The 22,317-nt window shown below is 41.3% G+C and overlaps 2 protein-coding genes across 4 annotated transcripts in view; one reads left to right on the top strand and one right to left on the bottom strand.

Annotated features, from left to right (window-relative positions):
- Positions 1-213: 213 nt before the first annotated feature.
- On the top strand, positions 214-19,089 carry slka (STE20-like kinase a). The gene is given in 21 exon segments (XM_063874925.1): positions 214-768; positions 3,641-3,805; positions 5,695-5,743; positions 6,664-6,813; positions 7,612-7,684; positions 7,965-8,159; positions 8,384-8,465; positions 8,650-8,781; positions 8,902-9,382; positions 9,385-10,085; positions 10,196-10,326; positions 10,721-10,844; positions 11,137-11,316; positions 12,770-12,862; positions 13,760-13,831; positions 14,800-14,929; positions 15,622-15,746; positions 15,845-16,039; positions 16,777-16,902; positions 17,210-17,323; positions 17,458-19,089. Coding segments are annotated over 21 exon segments (3,615 nt in total). The 5' UTR covers positions 214-618; the 3' UTR covers positions 17,605-19,089.
- Positions 18,779-22,317, bottom strand: part of col17a1b (collagen, type XVII, alpha 1b) — a 24,804-nt gene continuing 21,265 nt past the window's right edge. For all 3 annotated transcript variants that reach the window (XM_063874922.1, XM_063874924.1, XM_063874923.1), the window contains 5 exons: positions 21,973-22,272; positions 21,521-21,685; positions 20,936-21,016; positions 20,747-20,830; positions 18,779-20,662 (listed from right to left, as the gene is read on the bottom strand). In XM_063874922.1, coding sequence (XP_063730992.1) covers positions 20,604-20,662; positions 20,747-20,830; positions 20,936-21,016; positions 21,521-21,685; positions 21,973-22,272 — 689 coding nt within the window. In that variant the 3' untranslated portion in view covers positions 18,779-20,603. The remainder of the gene's footprint in view (positions 20,663-20,746; positions 20,831-20,935; positions 21,017-21,520; positions 21,686-21,972; positions 22,273-22,317) is intronic.

The following is a 22,317-nucleotide window of genomic DNA, read 5'->3' as shown; positions in this document are numbered from 1 at the left end:
GCTTACAAATTAAATACCAAAGTAAAGTGCAAGTACCTCAACATTTTACTTGGGTACAGTACTTTAATAAATCTACATAGTTACTTTAAACCACTGTTTGTTATCTCTACTTATTTCTGAGACAAAAAGTCTGTTTGTTTGCTTTTATTTTTTAACGTCTTTTAACGGAACTCAACTGACGTTATCTAGCTTGATGCTCGTCCGCTAACTTCTGGGTGCTCAGCCAACCGAAGCATGGGCTGTGTGACTCTCCGTTTTATAACTGACGTTAAATAATGACAATGTCGTGTCGCGTGTGACGAGATGCTAGTTATTTGCTGTTTAGTTAAATGTAATTTGTTTTTGTTTTTCAAAACGGAAATACTAGCTTGTGCGTAACAGTGAACTCTTCTCCGTGTCCCTCATCCCAACCAGCTATGATGTGATTATGAATGACCACCGTCGAGGGAAGTTATAATTGGCATTATCTTAGCTGAATGGCTAAAGCAGCAGCTTACGCCTGCATGCTGTTATTTCGATAGCCAATTAAGCTCGGGAGGAACCGCTAAGCTATACCTTCTTGGCGGAAATAGCCGAAGAGACCGCATCCACAGCTCTGTAGTTCTCTTCCAAAAAAAGATGTCTTTCTTCAATTTTCGGAAGATATTTAAGCTGGGGCCTGATAAAAAGAAGAAGCAGTATGAACATGTGCATAGAGACGTCAACCCGGAGGAAATATGGGATATCATTGGGGAGCTGGGAGATGGAGCGTTTGGCAAAGTGTTCAAGGTAATGTGTAACATCCGCCTTTTCTTGCTAACCCTTTTCTTAAGACACTCGCTTCCGTTGTGTTTCATGTTGTTTTCATTATAAGATATAACGGTAAAACTACAGCAGAATCCTCGTTCAGGACACATTTTATAGGTAACTAGACCCCCAATAATGACATGTTTGTGTCAAGCGAATGCTATGACGTCTCACAACAACACTATACTATACTTCAACTAATACGTGCTTACAAAAATCCTCCTGTGGTTAGAAAAGAAGCATGATCTAGCTAGGGCTGTTATAAGTGACATCCTGAGCTCACTGCCTAAATGTGTCAGTAGGCTTTTACCAATTTTGGATGTTAACATTAGGCCCTGCTACATTATCATGTAGTAATTATGACTTTGCCATGTCATTGAGTTGCACTTGGTCTCAGTCAAACTGTTGAAGGTGTGGTTCGCCACCACAGGTTAAACATGGCTTCTCAAATGCGAAGTAGTTTTTCTAAATGTTAAGTTGTATTCGTATCTGAGAGTAAAACATCCTGAAGGCAGCTGCCTTTGACATTCGAATATCTAACTCTCATTGCAGGTCATTTCTTTATGCCATGCACTGCAGCAGATGCTTGTACATCTAGTGTAAACACCTTCTTATGGCAGGTTGACGGTCTATATTTGTTTCACTCACACATACTTTACATTATGCATGAGGTGGAAACAACACCGAAACACCAGTACAGTACAATCTATGTAATGAAATGTCCTTAAAGTTTATAAAATGTTATGTTGAGAGTCAGAGTGGGGTTGTTTCCTTTTGTGGTTCATTCTGAAGCTGAAGCTTGCATTTTTGCTATTCATTTGCAAGGTATTCAGGGTATTGTGTCCACACCTCTAATCTCTGACGCACCACTCACACAAGTTATCTTTATATGGATTTGTATTAGACTCAGAACAGCCTATGTGAAGGTCAAAATAAGATAAATTCAACTCTTTTCATAAACCTGTGTATGTCTTTGTGTGGGGGTTAAATGCTGATAACATACAGGTTTGAACATCAGTTAATATAACTTCTTAAATAACCTTTAAGAAAAACGACTGAAGCATATCTCAGACATTAATCAGATGATAAATATTTCTAATAAAGTGGAAATTAGTTCCACATGAACCTTCATCTCTTCATCAATCCAGGGCTCTTTTACTTCAGTAACCCTACCTTTTTTTTTCAATCTCTCTCTCTCTCTCTCTCTGTGACTTGCAATGTCTTTTCCTGGAACCCTTGTGATCAAATAATGCAGCTAATGGCCCGGAAAATGTTCATTTGCAAGTCGTATTGGCCGTTTAACTAAGTGTGATGAAAGCCAGAAGTCGACTAGGCCTTCTCAGACTAAAGTTGTGGACAAAGAAACCCTTTAAAATGTATTGTCTCACTGTTCCCAATAGAGGGGTATGGCGGACTTGAGTTCTGCGGGTCAGACTACTGTCAACCCAGTGTTTCACCAGTTATTTCACAGGCCTATGATGGCTGCCTCATTTGGGCGGGGTGACACATACAGCCAGCACAAAGTGTGATTCATTTGTTTTAAGAGAGTGAAAGAGAACTGAACATCTCCATGCACATCCACACTGTTCAAGTTTGCATTGTGCCTTTGATTAGTGAAGAGGCGTGCCGTGTATTAGGAAAAACAGCTTACATAATTCTTCTGATGAAACCTGTTGGTTCACATAATTTTCACTAGATTGACAAACTAGTATTTATGAAATGAGAGACAAATATTCAGCTCTTCTGCCAATTGAAACTGCCAGCTGGATGGAGGTGACATTTATCCCTTATTGCAATACAGTGAGACAGGTGAAACTACCAGCTAGCCTAAAAAAAAAAGATACTTTTAATGCAATTTAGTTTTATTTGGCACCTACACACTCTCTCATCTGGACTCTAAAACCCCTATTAGAAGCCAGCTCATTTTAAGACAAAAATGTATTATGTACATAATGACTGAAGGCCACGGGCACCACTTGTATCTCAATGGCAGACAAATCCTCGCCGCCCGCTCCATCATGGAGCTGATATTGTGGACATGTATAAGTGATGGTCTTTGCTAGACAGGCGTCGGCAGCACAAAGGGAAAGAGGCAGGGAGTGTGTCAGACCAGAACTGTGTAAATATAGTGTGTGGCGGTTCTAACACTCCCTCCCTTTTCTTTTTCCTTAACTCCCAGAGATTGTGTTTGTATCCATAAACATTAAGCCCGAATCTGGGCTTAGAATAGCCACTTGTTGGACAGGATGTGTGGGAATTTTTCGTAGTTGTCTTTCCAGTATAGCCTATTCAGGAGGGAAGACTTCAGGTTAATGTGTAACCGATAAAGATTATCAAAACCCTTTAAGCTATTAAGTCTATGAAATAAAAAAGTGTGTAATGTAACCTCTAACATGTGACCTTACAGTAGGTGTATCAAAGTGAAAGGAATGAAAGAGAAGGGGTAAAATGAGGCAGAGGAAGTGAGCAAGCTCTGCTTTTGTTCGTGTAGGTCAGAAGATCATGGGGTGTTTTGTAAATATTTTTGACCTCAAGCGGTTGCTATGGGTTTTTCTACAGAAATGTTCCTTTTCAATATAACAACATGTTATAAAGTCTGAATGAAATGTATTTATAGAGATGTGATCCTCCAGGTGCTACACAAGCCATAAAGTGCTGCAGTGGTTATTGTAGTCTAGCTCCAAAATAGCTTTTGTCTTTAATGAAATGTTAACGGTGATGGATGTTCTTCCACAATAGCCACTCTATAGCGATGCCCTGGATAGTAAGCCAAACGGTTCTGTAATCTGGCCAGCAATACCAGACATGTATTGATCAGCATACTAAAGCCTTTGTCATTAATGGTTTTTTTCAGGCTCAGAACAAGCAGAATGGGACCCTCGCTGCTGCTAAGGTTATTGACACAAAGACGGAGGATGAATTGGAGGACTACATGGTAGAGATTGAAATTCTGGCCTCCTGCGACCACCATCACATCGTCAAATTGCTGGATGCCTTCTATTTTGAAGGCAAACTTTGGGTAAGTAGGCAAGTGCTTCACAGAAAGAACTGTTGTTGGTTTGTTTTGTGTTTCCTTGTTGCTCTTGATTTTAAGCCAAAGAGACAAAGAGGCAGGGATCAGTCACGCATAGAGACACAAATTCATCACCAGCCACGATTAGTTAAGCTGTTTCTCAAAGGACTGTTACAGCATTCGATTATGGGATAATAGCGGGTACATTTTTCTCCTTTTGCCTACATTTGAAAGGTTTAAAACCGATCATGTGTCGTAGTCAGGGGCTAGTACAAGGCCAGGACTGCATGTTCGGGATTGCCTGACCTCTGAGAAGTCATAGGTCATAATCCTCCAGCTAGAGGCACAGGCATGCTCCACATATGACCTGATTCTTACCTCCACAAACCCTTAACAGTGCAAATTATGTCTTTATGGTTTTCCAAACCCATTTTTTATTCCACTGTGAGCAGACGGTTGAGTCACATAGCAGATTTAATAGTCGGTCAGTAGATCTCACTCTGTGTGCCGTAAGAGGCCCCAGAGCAATTAGGTCCTGGCAGGTGGTGTCATGTGACTGTCCCTTGTGGACTGGCCACATCTATGGGAAGATAATGGAGTGGTTTTGGTGGCTGGAGAAAGTGCCTGAATAATTCAGAGCTGCATGCAGGTTGTCCCTCCGGCCCCCGTCTTTAAGCAGCATGATGAATGTGTAATCTGCTTTGCACGTTTGGGTGTTGACTTAATGCATAATATTTATGCTACAAAGGATTAATCAAGGGAAAAAAGTTGCTAGAAAAGAGAGGATTTATTTCCATGCATGATGTTCAATTTAACCCAAGATTAAGATCCTCACCTTTCAGAATCATACCAATGTAAACTACAAGCGAGATTCCCATGGCACGCCAAATGGTCACGCAGAACAGGAACAACCACTCGGTTTCTCCTCTTTGTTTGAGTCTCTGAATAGCAGGCGTTGCTCGATGTAGCTTTGATTCATTTTTATCTATCGTCTGATGCATTCTGAATGAAATGTGCTTTATAAATACATTAATATTGACTTAATCAATAAGCGGCCAACTGTCTGCAAGTGCCTGGAGTGGTGGTCGGATACATTACAGCTGCGGACGGGAGCTGGTCAGTCTCACCACTCAATAACAGAATTAAGGAACTATGTTATGTTCCTCCATGCACTCTTTATAATGGAGAGCAGCTGATTTGTTTAAGTTGGATATTATTATGAGCAGGTGGAAGTGATTTTATATAATCCTGAATGAAATATATGGTTTAGATATGTCAAATATTTGTTTGTGGCCAGAATGAATCTTTCTTTACTCCAATGATGACATTGTGTGTACTGAACATAACCTGTTGACTTGAAGAGCGGTGTCGGCTTGAAGCTATATAAGGTTTACACAAATGAGGAAATGATTTTTCATCAGAATGTATGAGGAAATATCCTGGACGCGAGTCATATGTAGTAACACTCACTAATCAGTTACACTCAATGCTCTAGAATTTGTCAAAATGATTGATGATTTACACAGTTTTTGCATAATAAATGCATCAAAGAAAACACAAGTCCCTCTCTCCAGCCTGAAAATTGAACCTGCGATCCAACAAGGATTGACGCATAAAGATTATGCCGAGAAGATGTGTCGATAGAGGATGCTGCTCAGGATGTTCAGTCTCTGATCAATAGGCTTCTGAGAATGTCTCGACAGTGTAATCAATAACACAGAAAAAAGGGGGTTCTGATGTCTTCCTCATAAAGGTCATGTTCGTCTCCTTCTTAGACGTCACAGGTTTATTTAAGTGCCTCTCATTTGAAACACAATCTGTACTATGAGAGTGAAATGTGCTTTATTGCATAACAGCACACATTACTTATTTTCCATTTTGTTTTACCATTTCAGATTCTGATTGAGTTCTGTGGGGGGGGTGCAGTGGATGCCATCATGTTGGGTAAGTCCCTCATTCATTGCAGGAAACAGAGAAACGCTATAAAGTTCTGGGGCTTTTTCTTTGCTCCATCCTCAAGTGCCAATTCTTTACTTTTTTATTCCATCCAAAAACTCTTGTGGGATTTTATTTTCCCCTCTCCCTGTTGAGAGAGGCCATTCCAACTGTAATTATTGTAGTTCAGATTTCAAGGAGGGGTTAGTCCACTTGTAATGCCAGCAGTTTCTCTCTGTTATTGTGTTGCTTGAAGAAACACCTCTCTCACAAAGAGGATAACAATCCATTCACTTCACTGCTGGGAGTCGATGCGTTCTGCCCTGTGGTCTGACTCACCCACAATGAATTTCTTCCCCCGGATTTGTCCAGTCATACATGCTGGCGAGTGGCAGGGTGGCAGTTTGTGTTGCTATTGGATACCGTCAGGCCAGCAAATTTGAGATTAAATATATCCAAATAGCACAGTCGGTTTAGATCCAAACCAAACTGTAAAAATACAAGAACAATCATAAAACATTATGAATATTTATAAAATGTGACACCCCGAAAAGCTATCTGAGGCCTCACAAAAGGGGCACAGGTACTAAGTAGTAATATATGTTGTCTAGATTCCCACATTACCAACCTACAATACACCAAAGACTGACCCAAGAACCCAAAAACTAACTACCCTAATCCTAAATACTAAATGTTTTCCAAACATTTTCTCATCAATCAGTCCAAACATTGGTTAAATTGATCAAATACAACGAAAAGAGACATGTGACAGGTGGAGCTAACGGTGGCATTTTTAAATGTATTTTCAGATGGCTTAGTATACTGGTTAAGAAGTACCCAGCCAATTAGGGTTGTCTGTGTTTGTATAAGTGAATCAAAAAAACTACAATTACCATAACCATAATAACGAATTGCGTGTTGATCCGCAGAGCTGGAGAGGCCCCTGACGGAGCCACAGATCCGTGTGGTGTGTCGGCAGACCTTGGAGGCTTTGTATTACCTCCACGAGAACAAAGTCATCCACAGAGACCTGAAAGCCGGGAACATTCTCCTCTCATTGGATGGAGAAGTGAAACTGGGTAAATGTGTCACTGTTTTTTTGCTTCTGCATTTGTCATTGAGATATTTCTCTGATGTGAAGGGGTTCTTCACTCAGCTAAACACAAAGGGACTCACTCAGAATGCTACGTAGAACAATGGCTGGTAGATTGTTGATTTCTGTCTCAGATTTCATTAGTGGCCACTTTGAACCCTCAGCACTTATAGACTTAAAAGGCTAATAAGTAAAGTCATTTGTGGGTCCCATTGCCATCAGTGCTGGGGCAACCAGCTGAGCTATGTGACTTTGGGGAAAACGGTGCACAGCACTGTTGACAGATGATACAACTGCAATGAGTCATTCATGCATTTATTTATTTTTGGACCGTTTACTGTAACACCAAAGGAGAGAACTGCATTTTTTAAAACACCATTTGTGTACTGGAGTTTTTGTTGTATTGACTTTGTTGCATAATATTCTAGAGGTTAAAGTATTCATGTTGCTTTTGGAGCATCCATAGCTGTTGGCTCCCTTATGATGATTCATATTCTGTAGGCAGAGGGTCACGGCGGAGCCTGGCAAACAATAATTATCAAGCAGCCACGTCGGACATAACGATAGATCACAAGCCGTGTGCGAGCTGTAGTGTTGTGAGAAAAGAGACAGCAGGGTGGAATTGTTTCACAGGTAACAGAACAGCTGATAGGAAAGAGAGACTTTTCTGATAATTCTGATATAACGCTGTGGCTCTAAAAAGGTGTGCCTATTTCATGTGGATTCACTATTTCAATTAGTTTGATACACTAAAATAATCATAAGTCATTTCTTCTACCTTCAGCTGACTTTGGGGTGTCTGCAAAAAATACCAAGACGTTACAGAGAAGAGATTCTTTCATCGGGACTCCGTATTGGTGAGTCATGCAGCCTGCGGACAAGAGGGCCTTCTCCCCTTTCCAGCTGATAATTGTCCCAGCATGCTTCACAGCTACATTTTTACAATGCAGTGGTACAAAAGCTGTCCTGGAGCTTTCATTCAGCCATGCAGTGTGGAATGACCTCAGCTTATATTCTGAATACACTTCCTTCAAAAGAGTGAACAGAATTGACCTTTAGTGATCAGAAATATATCTCACACACCATCTTAAATTAGCTTGCTGCTAACTACAAACCCATTGACTTCTAATTCTGCAGGATGGCCCCAGAAGTGGTCATGTGTGAAACTTCCAAAGACCGTCCTTACGACTTCAAGGCCGACATCTGGTCCCTGGGGGTAACCCTGATCGAGCTGGCGCAGATTGAGCCACCCAACCACGAGATGAATCCCATGAGAGTGCTGCTGAAAATAGCCAAGTCCGAGCCGCCCACACTCATGCATCCCTCTCGCTGGTGAGACTGAGCACTGGTGATAACTATAGAGGTGGCGCTGGAATGTTTCCGGATCGGAGATAAGGAAGTGTGGACTGTTTAATGTCTGAACACCTGGGTGAATTGTTAATGCCTAACTGAATGGCTGCAGGGAAAGAATGGTATACATTTCTCTTTCCAGGACCCAAGTATGTTATATGGCCAACAAACTGATTCTCTTTTATTTATTTATTCATTCCTCAAAGGTCGGCAGAATTCAACGACTTTCTGAGGAAAGCACTTGATAAGAATGTTGACAATAGGTGGGGCACGCTACAGCTTCTACAGGTGAGCAGCTCCAGTCACTCCCTACTGTTACCTAACAACCATCTAGGCCACCTACAATTAACACAAATCATGGATACACACTTACATTAAACATGTTGTAAAGTTTTTATTTTCTGTTTTGCTGTTTGACCTGATATTAAGAATAACGATTTATATTGTCTTGTGTCTCTGTCCCTATTTGTAGCATCCTTTTGTCACAAGTGTAACTAATAGCCGACCTCTCAGAGAGCTCATAGCCGAGGCCAAAGCTGAAGTCACAGAGGAGATTGAGGATAGCAAAGAGGAAGAGGAGGAGGAAGAGCCTGATACTCCTGTGGTATGTAGTATAATCGGTGTTTCTACATATAATAGAACTCAATTAAATATGTTTACAGTTATGAATGAGTTGTTGCTGTGAAAAACATGTTGTTGTTTTCATGTTTTTCTGTTGGCTCAGGCGGCTCCTGGGCACAAGCGAGCACCATCAGATGCCAGTGTGGCCAGCTCAGAGGACGACAAAGTCCCAGCAACTCCCTCTGCACTGGAATCTGTTTCGGAAATTACATCTACTGAGGACCAGACCAGTGATAAGCTCTCTGATGAAGGACTCGGAACAAGTGAGGTAGACAAGACTGAGGAGGAGAAACTCAACGAGGTGTCTGATGCCGGTAATGAAGACCTGGCCTGTGGGCTGATAGAGCCCCCCAAGGACTTAATATCACCAGATCTTGCAGAGCTTAAACCAGAAGACGGTCAAGCTGGAGAGATTCCTTCTGAGCCTGTAGTATCACAGCCAGAAGAACCTGTAGTTACAGCAGATATACAGGAAACTTGCACAGATGGCCAGGAAACAGAGGAGGAACAGAAGAAGACACAAGAAGAGAAAACAGAAGATGAACCTACTCCTGTGATAGAAAAACAAGAAACTGAGGAGGTGAAAGAAGAGAAGAAAAAGATGCTATTACAGAAGAATCCAGAGAAATACAAGAGCAACCTGAAGAAACACCGGAAGAACAAGAGTCCATATCAGGAGAAGAGGCACAGGCAGAAGAAGAAAGCAAAAAGCCAGATGAGGAGACGCCTCAACCTAAAGAGGACAGAATAGAAGGCCCAGCTAATGGCACAGATATAAGTATAGCCACAGAGAATATAGAATCAAATGTAGTGGACACAAAGTCGAGCGTGGACGAGTCCTCCGCTGAGGTTCTGTTGGAGAAGGAGGCCGTAGAGAGTCTGCCAGATGAAAAGCACGAGGAGGCAGAGCAGCCTGAGCAAGAGAAGGAGGAGGTCGATCAGGAGGAACAGGCCCCGACTGAATCCACTAATGGAGTCAGCGATGAAGCCAAAGACACCTCCGAGGATTCAGAACAAGTGGGCCCATCTAAAGATCTGAAGGAGGATGAAGAGAAAGCCACTCCTGCAGATGAGAGCACGTCTCAAGACGCCGTCTCTGTCCCGGAGATTGAAACCGATTCAGAAAGCAAGCTCGAGCATGGAAGCCCCACTGCGGTCAAGTCAGATCTGGAGAAGGACTCTGACTCAGGAAGCAGCTCTGCCGCCGACAGCAGCAGCCTTGACCTCAATCTGTCCATATCCAGCTTCCTGTCCAAGAGTAAAGAAGGGGGATCTGTGTCCATGCAGGTAATATAATCTGTGCCTCATTTGCAATCTGAGTTGTCAAATCATCAATCAGCTGTCACTCAACACTCTTGATAATTTGAGCACTTAAAACATCCCTGTTTCTCTTTCAGGAGTCGAGACGTCAGAAGAAGACTCTGAAGAAGACGCGTAAGTTCATGGTAGACGGCGTGGAGGTCAGTGTGACGACATCAAAGATAGTGACGGATAACGATGCCAAGAGCGAAGAGCTGAGGTTCCTTAGGTACGTCTGTGTGCAACCTGCTTACTGCACTGTTCTAGATATGTGACATGGCCTATATTACATGCCTGCCTTATTTAGGTCTTGTTCATTTCACAACTCCCACTGAGTTTAACAAATGCCAGATGGGTTATCTCCCGTGATGAATGCTTCATTTGGTTTCTGTCATCTCCCAGGTTTCCTTTTAAAGACATGCCGCTCCCAATGTTTACACAAGTGCTGCCTGACTATTTGCTGTTTGGTTCATGACAGTAACATGTTTCACCATGAAGCAGCTAGTGAATATTAATGGGGGACTAATAATGTAAAGAAATAAATCAAACTATAAAATCTTATCTCAGAAATAAACAAAGATGAAGATGAGTTAACACGGTGGCCCCCTCTTTGGTTTCCTCAGGCGGCAGGAGTTGAGAGAGCTGCGCTTCCTTCAGAAAGAGGAGCAGAGGGCCCAGCAGCTGCTGAGCAACAAGCTGCAGCAGCAGAGAGAGCAGATCTTCCGCCGCTTTGAACAGGAAACTGCTGTGAGTCAGGGTTCGAACCGCAGTGCTGTGTTGTGTTGGTTTTTTTTGTATATATAACGGGTTGCTTCATCTCAAAGCAGATCTGCATCTGATAGAGGGGCGGAGCCAGACTCCAGGCTGATTTAATCATTTGCTGCAGAATTTATTATTTATTATTTGATTCTGACAAATTGACTAAATTCCCTATCCCCTAAGTAAAAAAGGCAAAGTCTTATCTGATACTGGATCACAGTTAAACCCTCATTGTCATCATGTCAGGCTGACGCCAGTTCTGCTGATTGTGTCCATGCAGGCTAAGAAGCGCCAATATGACCAAGAAGTGGAGAACCTCGAGAAGAAGCAGAAGCAGACCATCGAGCGGCTGGAACAGGATCACACCAGCCGCCTCCGAGACGAAGCCAAACGTATCAAAGCGGACCAAGACAAGGAGCTCTCCAAGTTCCAAAACATGATGAAGAATCGGAAGAAAGAGGTAGGGCGGAGCATGACTGTTTCTGCTTGGAAGTGCCTTTAGTGGGCTGATCAGCTCCTGACTACAGGAGCTTGGGTTTGTAGCAGTTGCATGTCATAGATCCAAGCTGTTTAATGGGGCATGGGGTTTACTATCCAGCCGGTGGCATACTTGGCTGTGTCATATTAATCCTGTGGGAGTGATGTGCCTCTCTGCTCTGCCTGGTATCTGATGGCCACAGACAGACTGTGCTATCCTCTCCTCGGTGCTGCTAACTCCATGGTGTTGTAAGCATTATTCATCTGCCCCGAGGCTTCTGGTTGCCTTCTTACTGTGCTGCGAACTCTATATGTTATTTTTAGAGAAGTATATTGTAAAAGTTCAGTCTTGTGCTGGTGTGCTGAGCTTGTTTTATGAATATATTTCTGGTCTTTCTCTGCTTGGCAGCCTTAAATGTTGGTCTTAGGCGTGCTTGCCATTTCTGTGTTTTGCTTATTGCAGCTTTTTTATGGCAACAGTGCCAGTTGGCATCCATTGTGTATTTATGCTGCCTGGTGGTGGTTGCGCTCTCCGTAATTTGCTTTCTGAGCTACTTCATAGTTTATTGTATTTAAAAAATATTATTGCAGGTTGGCTCAAAGTGGTTGCTTCAGTTCCCAGTACTTTGTTGTGTTTGTGCAGCTGCAGATATATAAGCTGTTTCTTTGGACAAAATGCATCATTTTTAACGTGTTGATATTTGCAATGTTGTGTCTTTATTTTTAACTGTAATGTATTTGTGTATTAACTAACCATGTCTCTTGTATGAGTGTGTGAGGTGGCTTTGGTCATGGGATGGAATTTTGAAGATTTTTCCAAATGGTATTGGGCTTATTTGGGGAAATGATAAAAAAAAAAGCACATGCATAACAGTCACTGATATGGAATCATCTTAAATAAAAAGTTGAAGTTTTTCTAAATTAAAATGAATCAATGGCTTTCTCGATGGTGGCAATGGAGATAAGTGTCAGAGAAGTGTAATACATTCACTTTCAATTTATAAGATTTAGAGAAGGCCACTGTAAATCACTAAAAGGCCATATCTGCAAGGTGATTCCAACTCGGTTACTCTTTTTTTTTTTTTATTCCCAGAGGAAAAATAAATCCTCATTACGGCTGTGGGACTTCATTGAATGAAGAGCTGTATTTAAAACTAACATCTGCCATGAACCAGTCACATGTTTCTTTTGAGAAACTTGTGACTTGATTGCAGTTCAAATTCACATTTCTCAAATGCTTCTAATCAAAAACAACTGTCTAAGCAGCTAAGGAACATCAGACAGGAAGTTGATTATGCTGACTTTAGATCAGTTGGTGGCCGGGTGCAGTTTCTCCTCTCAAAGTGGGCCGTGCATGTCTCTTCTTCGGTTGTTGGCCAGCTTTCTTAGATTTTAAGACGATAGAGCGTCAACTATTTTCTGCACACATACTTTAGGCTATACAGGAAGTCGGACAGTCTCCCAAACATATGAGAAAAGAGCTCATGAAACGCATAAAGGAGGACCTATCGTTCCATAAGACCACAGAGGTAAACCTTCACCTGCTGTCTCTTACTCTGTGAAAGAGTAAGACTCTCTCTCTTTCTCCTTTCCTTCTCTCTCTATAACCAGGTTCTTTCCTGTAATATTCTCAATGCACACAAACACAGCAAAGACATACAAATACATATACATGAAGGTTGTACTCTGGAAACTTTGGTGGAATTTAGCCAATATGTGCATCAAAATTACAATATTAAAAAATAGTCATATTTTGAGCAAAAGTGATTTTTTAAAGGGAATATTTGCAGTTCTTTTTATTCACTATGATATAAAATGAACTTCTTTGGAACAGAAATGTACTGTAAAATTGCATCTATACTGCCTTTTTTTAACACAACCAAATACTTGCATATCACAGCACACTCAGTGATGATGCAAGTGATGAGTGTCTAGCTCCTGCAGACAAAGCTTTTGTTTCCTAAGCAGACATCTGTACTAAAAGCCATTCCTAACTTTGTTTCTGCGCATCTTTAATTCATTAGACATGAGTCCTGTTGACAAAGGCCTTTGTTTCCTTGAAAGGTTTATTAGCAACTTGTTCAACCCTCTCGGAGCCCGTAGCATGGAAAGTAACAAAACTACCCTTTGACTTTTTTCAAGCTGGATTACACTCAAGTGCCGCTTTCAAGCATGAGAAGAGACTATAAATAACTTATTAATTGGCTTCCTCCTAACATTTAACCAGAACTCTGCTGTGAGCCTTAAACTTGGCGGCAGAATCTGTGTGTGTGTGTGTGTGTGTGTGTGTGTGTGTGTGTGTGTGTGTGTATGTGTGTGTGTGTGTGTGTGTGATCCTCAGCTGTGTGTGTGTGTGTGTGAGAGAGATCCTCAGCTGTGTGTGTGTCCCTGATCTGGACGAGTGCGCTGTGTGCTCTCCTCCACAGGCAGTGGCCCAGGTTATGATTCAGTCTTTTCAGTTGTCCTCATGCGCACTCTTCAACGCTCAGATGCAGGATGTAAGTCCCCCCCCCCCTCCCCCCTACCAACACCAACCCACTTTCTGTTTCTGTTTCTGGCCCATACCTAGATGTGAGAGGATACTCTGAGATAGTTCAGTTTTATCAACGACACATGTAATCATGGAGCGTGTTGGTTTTTTTGAGTGTTGTCTTCAGTGTGTTTGTGCAGTGGTTATTTCTTCTCTCCTGCTCAGTATTTTTCCACCACAAATGCTCTACATCTGGTCTGTATTTTTAATATATTGTATCACATCGCTACATTGAGTCCGGGAGTAAACAGCTCTTTCCCAGAGGTGTAGTCGCTGTCTGGATCCATGTGTGTCTCTGTCAGCCCAGGTCCAAATATAGACTGACTGCTGTACAGGACGAATGTAAGAGTCACTTGTATGGTGCATTCTTTAGTCACAGTATCGCAGGTTGACCATCCTCAATAACATTCAGCAAATACTGCAGGTTTTCATAGGGAAATTGTATGATTAGTTATGCCTACTCAATAGCAGTATATATCCTTCAATTTACCCCCTGAAAAGAAGACATTTTAATTTTAAATCATGTGAAAATACAGAAAAGAACATTTAGAGAATTCAGCTTATTATCTAACGAGTCATGCATGATCTACGCTGATCTCTGGCGTATCAATGTCGATGTCGTCTCACATAAACTGTGAATCTTTACTGAACCGTTAACTTTCTCTCCTCCTTTCTTCACCTCCATTGTGGATCGTTGCCATCCATGATCTCTGAGTGTCTCCTCTACTGATACCAGTTGCTGTGTGTTGCTCTGAAGTTGAAGTGGAGGGCTTGACTAGAATGTATAGTTTAATTTCAGGCAGTTTAGATACATGAGGAATGTTATTGTGCTTTCTATTTCTCTCTCTCTCTCTCTCTCTCTCTCTCTCTCTCTACTGTCTCTCTGTGTGATCCCCTAGCTTCCTCTCACTGCTCCTCTCCTCTCTGGCTCCTCAGGAGCAGGAGTTCCTACAGAAGCAGCAGCAAGAGCTGGACGGAGCTCTGAAGAAAATCATCCAGCAGCATAAACTGGAGATCACCACTATAGAGAAAGACTGCTTGAGCCACAAGCAGCAGCTGATGAGAGGTAGGAGATGTTGGGAGAGCTACCTAATGGAGGAAATCAGTCCTTTTTCTAAAATACGCTGCCTACCTGCTTCTTAGGAAAACTATAATTGTGTTATTAATCTTTATTTGACATAAAATCTGATGAAAAATACTTTTAGACATTCATTCATTCGTTGAGACTATTGCACTGTCCTAAATTAGTGAATGTTGTTATCATCACATAATGAAGATGTTGAAAGTAAGGACTGGTTTGAGGCATGCTGCTGTGGTTCATTCAAGCTCTGGTGAGAGACGTTGTGACGCTTCTTGTTTGGATTTCCTCCAACACAGCTGAAGGCACCACATCAGCTGACTCCTAATCTATGCTTATACTACCTGTCCAGTGAATTTGACAAACACTATGTGTGGGAACTCTCCAGCAACCAACTGAGCTCACACATCCTGTGTACGTTTCAAGTTTCATACCAGACTGACATGAAACCAACAGCAGCCTGAAAGTTTGAAAACTTGACAAGTATAGGAAGGAACACCAGCAGTGTGTAAACATGACTGTGACAGGTGGACATGTTGCAGCTTGTCCATTTCGCTGACAGTGTTTGTGGTCGTTTTGTCTTCATCGACACTGACTAACAAGCAGATGCATGTTTTCTAGCTCACACTTTCATGGCCTCACCTGATGTTTTCATGTGTGTGCACATGTGTGTTTTGTAGCCCGAGAGGCAGCCATGTGGGAGTTGGAGGAGCGCCACCTGCAGGAGAAGCACCAGCAGCTGAAGCAGCAGCTGAAAGACCAATACTTCCTGCAGAGACACCAGCTGCTGAAGAGGCATGAGAAAGTAAGAACTTGGAGAGAAATCCACTCAAGGAAATGTGCATGTCTTATTTTAAATAATGCCGCTGAACTCCAAACTGTGTGCATGTGTGTGTTTTATAGGAGATGGAGCAGATGCTGCGCTACAACCAGCGGCTGATCGAGGAGATGAAGAACAAACAGACCCAAGAGAGGGTCCGTCTGCCCAAGATTCAACGCAGCGAGGCCAAAACACGCATGGCCATGTTCAAGAAGAGCCTCCGCATCACCGCCACTGCATCCGTCACAGTGGAGCAGGAGAGAGAGAGGATCAAACAGGTAGCGGACACGCGGACTCCTACTGCTGTCCTTTTACTCGTCACATTCAAGCTGAAGTGACTAAACATGCATGTTCTATTTTTAGCAACACTATGTCATCTTTGCACTGTCATACCAAGGTCCTGCCCAAAACAAACACTCCTAATTACCCAGCCATGTCTTCACATTTCCAGTCACTGTTCCACAAGCTTTACTGGCACCAGCATCATCAAAACCCTGTTAAAAAAAATGTGGTTAAGACCAGTGGAGGAACTCTTTAACACCTCAAAAAGTGTTGCATTATATACAACAAGTAGATGGGTACAAAAAGGCTGCTACAGAAAAGTATGACTTTATTTTCAATCAGTATAGCAAAAGTGAATTACGAACCTGCTCCTCATAGACCCACAAATGCAAGATGCGTTTGAGTGCTGGTGTAAAAGTGGGATACTAAGCCTCCAATTCATCTGTCATTCCAAAAATTTAGAAAGGATGTTTTTCTAATTAGACAAAACAGTTTCTCACCTCTTAGTTAGAACACATGCATTCACTAAATAGAGACCCTGCCTATAGGTGGTGGTCTTGTTAACCCACGGATATAGAAACAGATATGGAAACATGCTTCATATGCCTGAAGCACGATAAGACCAACTTTCCAAATCCGACCGAATTACAAAAAAAGAATATCATTTATTTATCACTATTTGTTTGGTTTTGAGTTGCTGTTACAGTTTTGTATCTTTGTCTGCGTGGTCCAGTTTGCTGCTCAGGAAGACAAGAGACAGAAGAATGAGAGACTTCACCAACACCAGAAACACGAGAACCAGATGAGGGATCTGCAGCTGCAGTGTGACTCAAACATCAGGGAGCTGCAGGAGCTCCAGGTGAGGCCACATGCATACACACAAACACACTTTGCATGTGTTTGAGACCGCATTTGATGCATTGAGCTTTCCTCTGTGAGCACAGGCTTTAATACCTACAGCATAGGACTGTCCCTTTTAAAAAGGAGCATTAGAAAATAAGCTGGGGGAAAGAAATACATATATTTTCAGGTCAGGACATTCTGCTATGAAAATTAGAATGATATGCAGGAGTCATAAATCTGTTCCGCTGCAGATAAAGTAAGAGTACACGAGGTGTCGTTCATTCATCCTGAAGACAAACGTGTTGACCCTTATTTTCTTTCAGAATGAGAAGTGCCACCTTCTGATTGAACATGAGACCCAAAAGCTGAAGGAGCTGGATGAGGAGCACAGCCAGGAGATAAAGGAGTGGAGGGAGAAGCTGAGACCCAGGAAGAAGGTATACTTATCCTCCATTTCCTGTTGAAGTTAAAAACTACCGTTTCTGACAGACTTCCTGTACAGTCAGGAGTGTGTTTTTTCTAAAATAATCCTCACAGTTACTCAGTTGCTTGTATCTGCTGCCCCCTGCAGGCCCTGGAGGAGGAGTTCACGCGCAAGCTCCAGGAGCAGGAGGTCTTCTTCAGGATGAGCGGAGAATCTGAATGCCTTAACCCCACCACCCAGAGTCGAGTCTCCAAATTTTACCCCATCCCCAACCTGCACAACTCTGGTTTATAGCCTTCTCTGTGTTCGTGCTGCAAAACAGACTGCTATCAAACCTGGCTGCGCTCACTGACTCTTCCTGGTGGAGTGACGATATTTCTTTGACCACTTTGATCCGGCCGTTAGTGAGCATGACGTGCCTACACAACGTTCTGTCACTAGGTAAAATGTTCCTCAGCTCGTCCAATGATAACAGTATGCACTTTTTCGAGCATGTTCAAATTTGAAAAGCCTGCAGTTGGTATTGAAAGGGCCAATAATTATGAGTTTAAGCACAGCCTGCTACAGTACGAATGATCTCCAGTGCCTCATGTTCTTTATTTTCTGCCCCTCGCTGTGTTTAACAGTAAGTGAAGTGCCCCCTGAATGTCCTGCACTTAAACAACTGGGTATCATTTCCTCCCATAATCAGCAAATGTTTAGAGATGATTTGAATCATTTCACATAAAGGGAGATTAAGACGACTCTGACATCTCGTGTTGCTGCATGTGAGGTAGAGCTGGTTTAAAAGAGTAAAAAGAAAAGGTCTGTCGTATGATTTTGTGACGGTTGTGTAGTGTCACGTCAGAGTCAAAAACAGCGCTGTGTTGGGATGTTAAGGATGTACTGTGTTGTTAATGAAGAAGTGTTACATGTGTGTACCTAGATATGAAGCTCCATAAAACACTGTGCTTGCCATGAGGCTTTTACAATCTGAAGAATATGGCTTTTTCTTTCACACATAATTCCATTTGATTGCTGTAATCCGACTTTTTTTTATATAAATATAATATATAGAAATGAAATCACAGTGAATGAAAATTAAGGAATGTAAAGCTGTTGATTTGCACTGTTTTGTTATGAGCTAATGAAAAAAAATATGCAGTAATACAACTGTCAATGGGTTTTTGACAGTGAGTCACCTTGTCTCCCCCAAGCCTATTCAAACTCCAAACTAACTGAGAAGTTGCTGTTATTTCTGATGATTTCACTTCTTATTTCCTTTTCAAATACGCCCTTTAGTATTTTATGACCACATCTACTTTTCTAAACATGTACTCCTGTTATATGATGCTGTAATTGCTCTTTTCTCTGAGCTTTTTTGCTCGTTTTGAGACCAGTGTCGTGTGAAAGGTGAAATACTGTTTAATGTGTCAGGAGACGTCCTTCGCTGTATTCTAGGAGCAAAAGTATTAGCGGTTCACAAAAAGAGATTTCATGATTATTTTATTTTGTCGGTGCGTATCATCAATGCATGTCATGTTTTCTGTATGCTGACATTAACAGATGTTGCGTCATGAATGCTGGGTTTTTATCGGGTACAGGGACACTATCTTGTGAGTCACATTCCCCTTAGATTTAAAGTATTTTTTTATTTTGTTAAGTTACAGCATTTCAAAGACTTGTCATTCTACAACAGTAATGTTATTTTCATGTCAGATCAAATGTATTTAAAGTGTCTTTATAAATTGACATTTAATTGTTGTAAATAAAATATTGACTGTTGATTTCAAAGTTGAACTGTCTGTGAAAAATACCTTCTTATAATTGAACCTTTCAAACACTTAAACACTTAGTGACTTTTGTCACAAATTATATTTTGTCCTTTAAGGACTTTTCATGACACACTTTTTCTGTGACGTTTCTTGGTGACTTTTATGTCTTTTTTTATTGTGACAAAGTATAGCGTAAGATCTTTATTACATAATTAAGCTTCCATGTCATATAAACACAGTGATTCCAAATCAATGCAGGACACGTCTCTTTATATCGGTTTTAGTCTTTTTATTTCGGTTTATTTAACCTTTTTAATGAAAGAAAAAAATCATCAGTTTAAATGAGTTTTTTTGCTTCCATATCATATCATCACTGCAGCAATTTAGGACTATACTGGCCAATAGGACACACCTCTTTTGACTGGGTTCTAGTCCATCTATTATTTTAAATGAATACTTTGATGGAGATTCAGAATGTTCTAACTCAATGTGACGTCATTATATCAAAATATGTTCAATGTTCAAATTTTCAAAAAATAGATTTTCTTTTTTTGTTGGAAATTTTGCATTGACTGATAACTTGACACACAACAGCCTTAAAAGACACCTGAAAGTTAATTATTTTTAGATAATTCATAAAAGTATCAACACTCCCAAGTCCAAAAATAGATTTATTGTGTGTCTTTTATATATAGATATATATATTGATCAAAAGTCAATAAGTTCAATAATGTAAAACATAATCTGGGAACACTTATAGGTATAAAGCAAATATATCAATTTCAGTGCTCTCTCATACAAAAATATACAATCCAATCAAACGTTTTGTCGTGATCATCTATCTTTCAACCACACAAATGTAATTTATTCTTCTTAATTTTTAACAAACATATCTTTCAAGTAAATCATCAGTCCTAACCACAGCGACATTTACTGTAACATAACTCCCCTCTCTGCTGCAAAAATCCCCCTCACTCTGACTGGTATGTTGCATGTTATATATATATATTTATATTTATAGGTTTATGATGTTGTTATTTTTATGGGATGAATGAATCATTTTCAAGGGTCTTAAAGGATGAATGCTAGCTTAATTTATGTAGATAAAGTGACAATATTGTACTATGTTATAAAACATTGAAGGGTGACCTTGACACAACATTTAACACTTGTATAGTTCTCAAAACAATATAATCCTCAATGAATAAAAAATAAAATACACCAAACACGCAAGGTACACGAGCAGTTGGAAATGATATCCCTGGAAAAAGAGTTTGCAAGCTTCTAACCAAGCAAAGTAAACATTATACACCCACATGTAAAAAAGAAGTCTGTGTAACAAAGACACTGACCAGCAGCTAAAATCCACACCGCTGCTAAAGCTAATTAAAGAGACTTAATGCATCATTTTATTTCCTCAAATTGTCCTGTGAAGATTCTACAGATGGCAACAATAAAGAGGTATTTGACTACTTGCATTGCTTCAGTTGAACACCTAAAAAAAAGTTAGTAAAAATGAAATGTGACCCAGTGGTGTGTTTAACCACTGCCTGCGTGACGGCGAAGCTTCTGACGACGACGAGCAACCATTTCATTGCCTGCAGTGGATTAAAATATGCAGTTACATGTATGTCGTGCTTGCTTTTTCAAAATGTGATTTAACAACATTCAATCGTAGGTACCTGCATCCCTCTTCTGCACTCTGTGTGGAATTTGGACAGCGTATGACCCTGGTAGTCCTGGTAAACCTGGGCGCCCAGGATCACCTGAAAACATACCAAAACTCTCAGGTTTTGCTTATCTAGGTCACTCCACTAAAAAAGATTCCACTAGAAAAAAAGCAGCGATTCATCAGCTTTGTTTAAACGTACCTTTCTCTCCCCTCGGTCCTGGATAACCCCTCTCGCCCCTGAGTCCATTCTCTCCAGGAGGGCCCGCGATGGTGCCATAGGCTGCGCAAGAACAAAAAACAGATTCAGTCGTGATGAAGCAACATTTTCCTAAACGCACATAAGGAAGGTTTTCCGATGCTTAAAGGCAGGGATACTTAACCTGATTTTGCAGGTATATTTTCTTGTGTTTTACGCACTTTCATACAATAAAAGTATTCAGAAATAATTCCCATTTTGAATCAATCACTGCTGTGAAGTTTAACTCAATACGTTATGTGGAAAATCATAACTCTGTATTCTCTGACTAATGATACTATAACTTTGTAATGACCTGTTATGATATATAGTGTACTATATTAATGTTTTAATGACATAACATAAAATACTACACTATGATTGTTTTTTATTCCATCATGACTTCTTTATGACTTTCTATGACGATACTATACCAGTGATACTAGACTTTTTGTTGGCTGGTAAAATGACAGTTAAGACATTTAGGCTCTGTCTGGCCGACTGCAAACAGGATGCAGTTTGTAGAAAATCATAGCTCTGAATACTCACTTCTGAAGAACTGCATGAGATCAGCTGTGACGTTGCCATAGGCCCCGATGACGCGGCTCTGGCCCGGTGGTCCGACAGGGCCAGGTGGACCAGGAGGGCCTTGAATCGCTCTTACATGCGCCCTCCAAGGACCCTCAACCAGATACTCCTGCAGCAGGCCTTGACCTAAAAAAGGGTTGTTATCATCATCATTTCATCAGTTTTGGCATGAGGAGGAACATGATTTCAGATACTTTACTTCTGAGTTAGCTATGGACCAAGGGATGTTCACACAATATCCCCAAAGCATTATGGGAACTATAGGTAGAGCAAGTTGGGAGAAGTAAACGCAGATAAGAATTTGAGAATGAATCACATTTTCTTCTATTATGATAGGTTAATATAGCATAATGGTTGGTGGGTATAGTGTCAGACTCCTGCCTACTAGAGAAACAAAATGATTCTGTACTCACTCTTGATGTAGTCTGAAACCTGGATGGCGACGCTGGAGTAGTCCAGGTTGCTGACATCGATGTTTCTGTACTCGGAGCCGAATCGAGAGTCACCCTGAGCGTAGCTCTGGCTCTGGCTCTGGCTCTGGCTCTGGCTCTGGCCATTGCTCTGGCCATTGCTCTGGCCATTGCTCTGGCCATTGCTCTGGCCATGGCTCTGCGTGCGGCTCTGGATGTAGCCCGACTCTCCACGCTCTCCCTTCAGACCCCTAGGCCCTGGAGGACCCGGAGGTCCGATGATGGTGCGACGAACATTGTCACCTGAAAGATAAAGTTAGTCCGTTATATACGCACTGATCTGGGCTC

This window comes from Eleginops maclovinus, chromosome 22 (genome assembly GCF_036324505.1).
Source record: "Eleginops maclovinus isolate JMC-PN-2008 ecotype Puerto Natales chromosome 22, JC_Emac_rtc_rv5, whole genome shotgun sequence".
Taxonomy (NCBI): domain Eukaryota; kingdom Metazoa; phylum Chordata; class Actinopteri; order Perciformes; family Eleginopidae; genus Eleginops; species Eleginops maclovinus.
The sequence above is the reverse complement of the archived record's forward strand: the minus strand, read 5'-3'. Positions and strand labels throughout refer to the sequence as shown.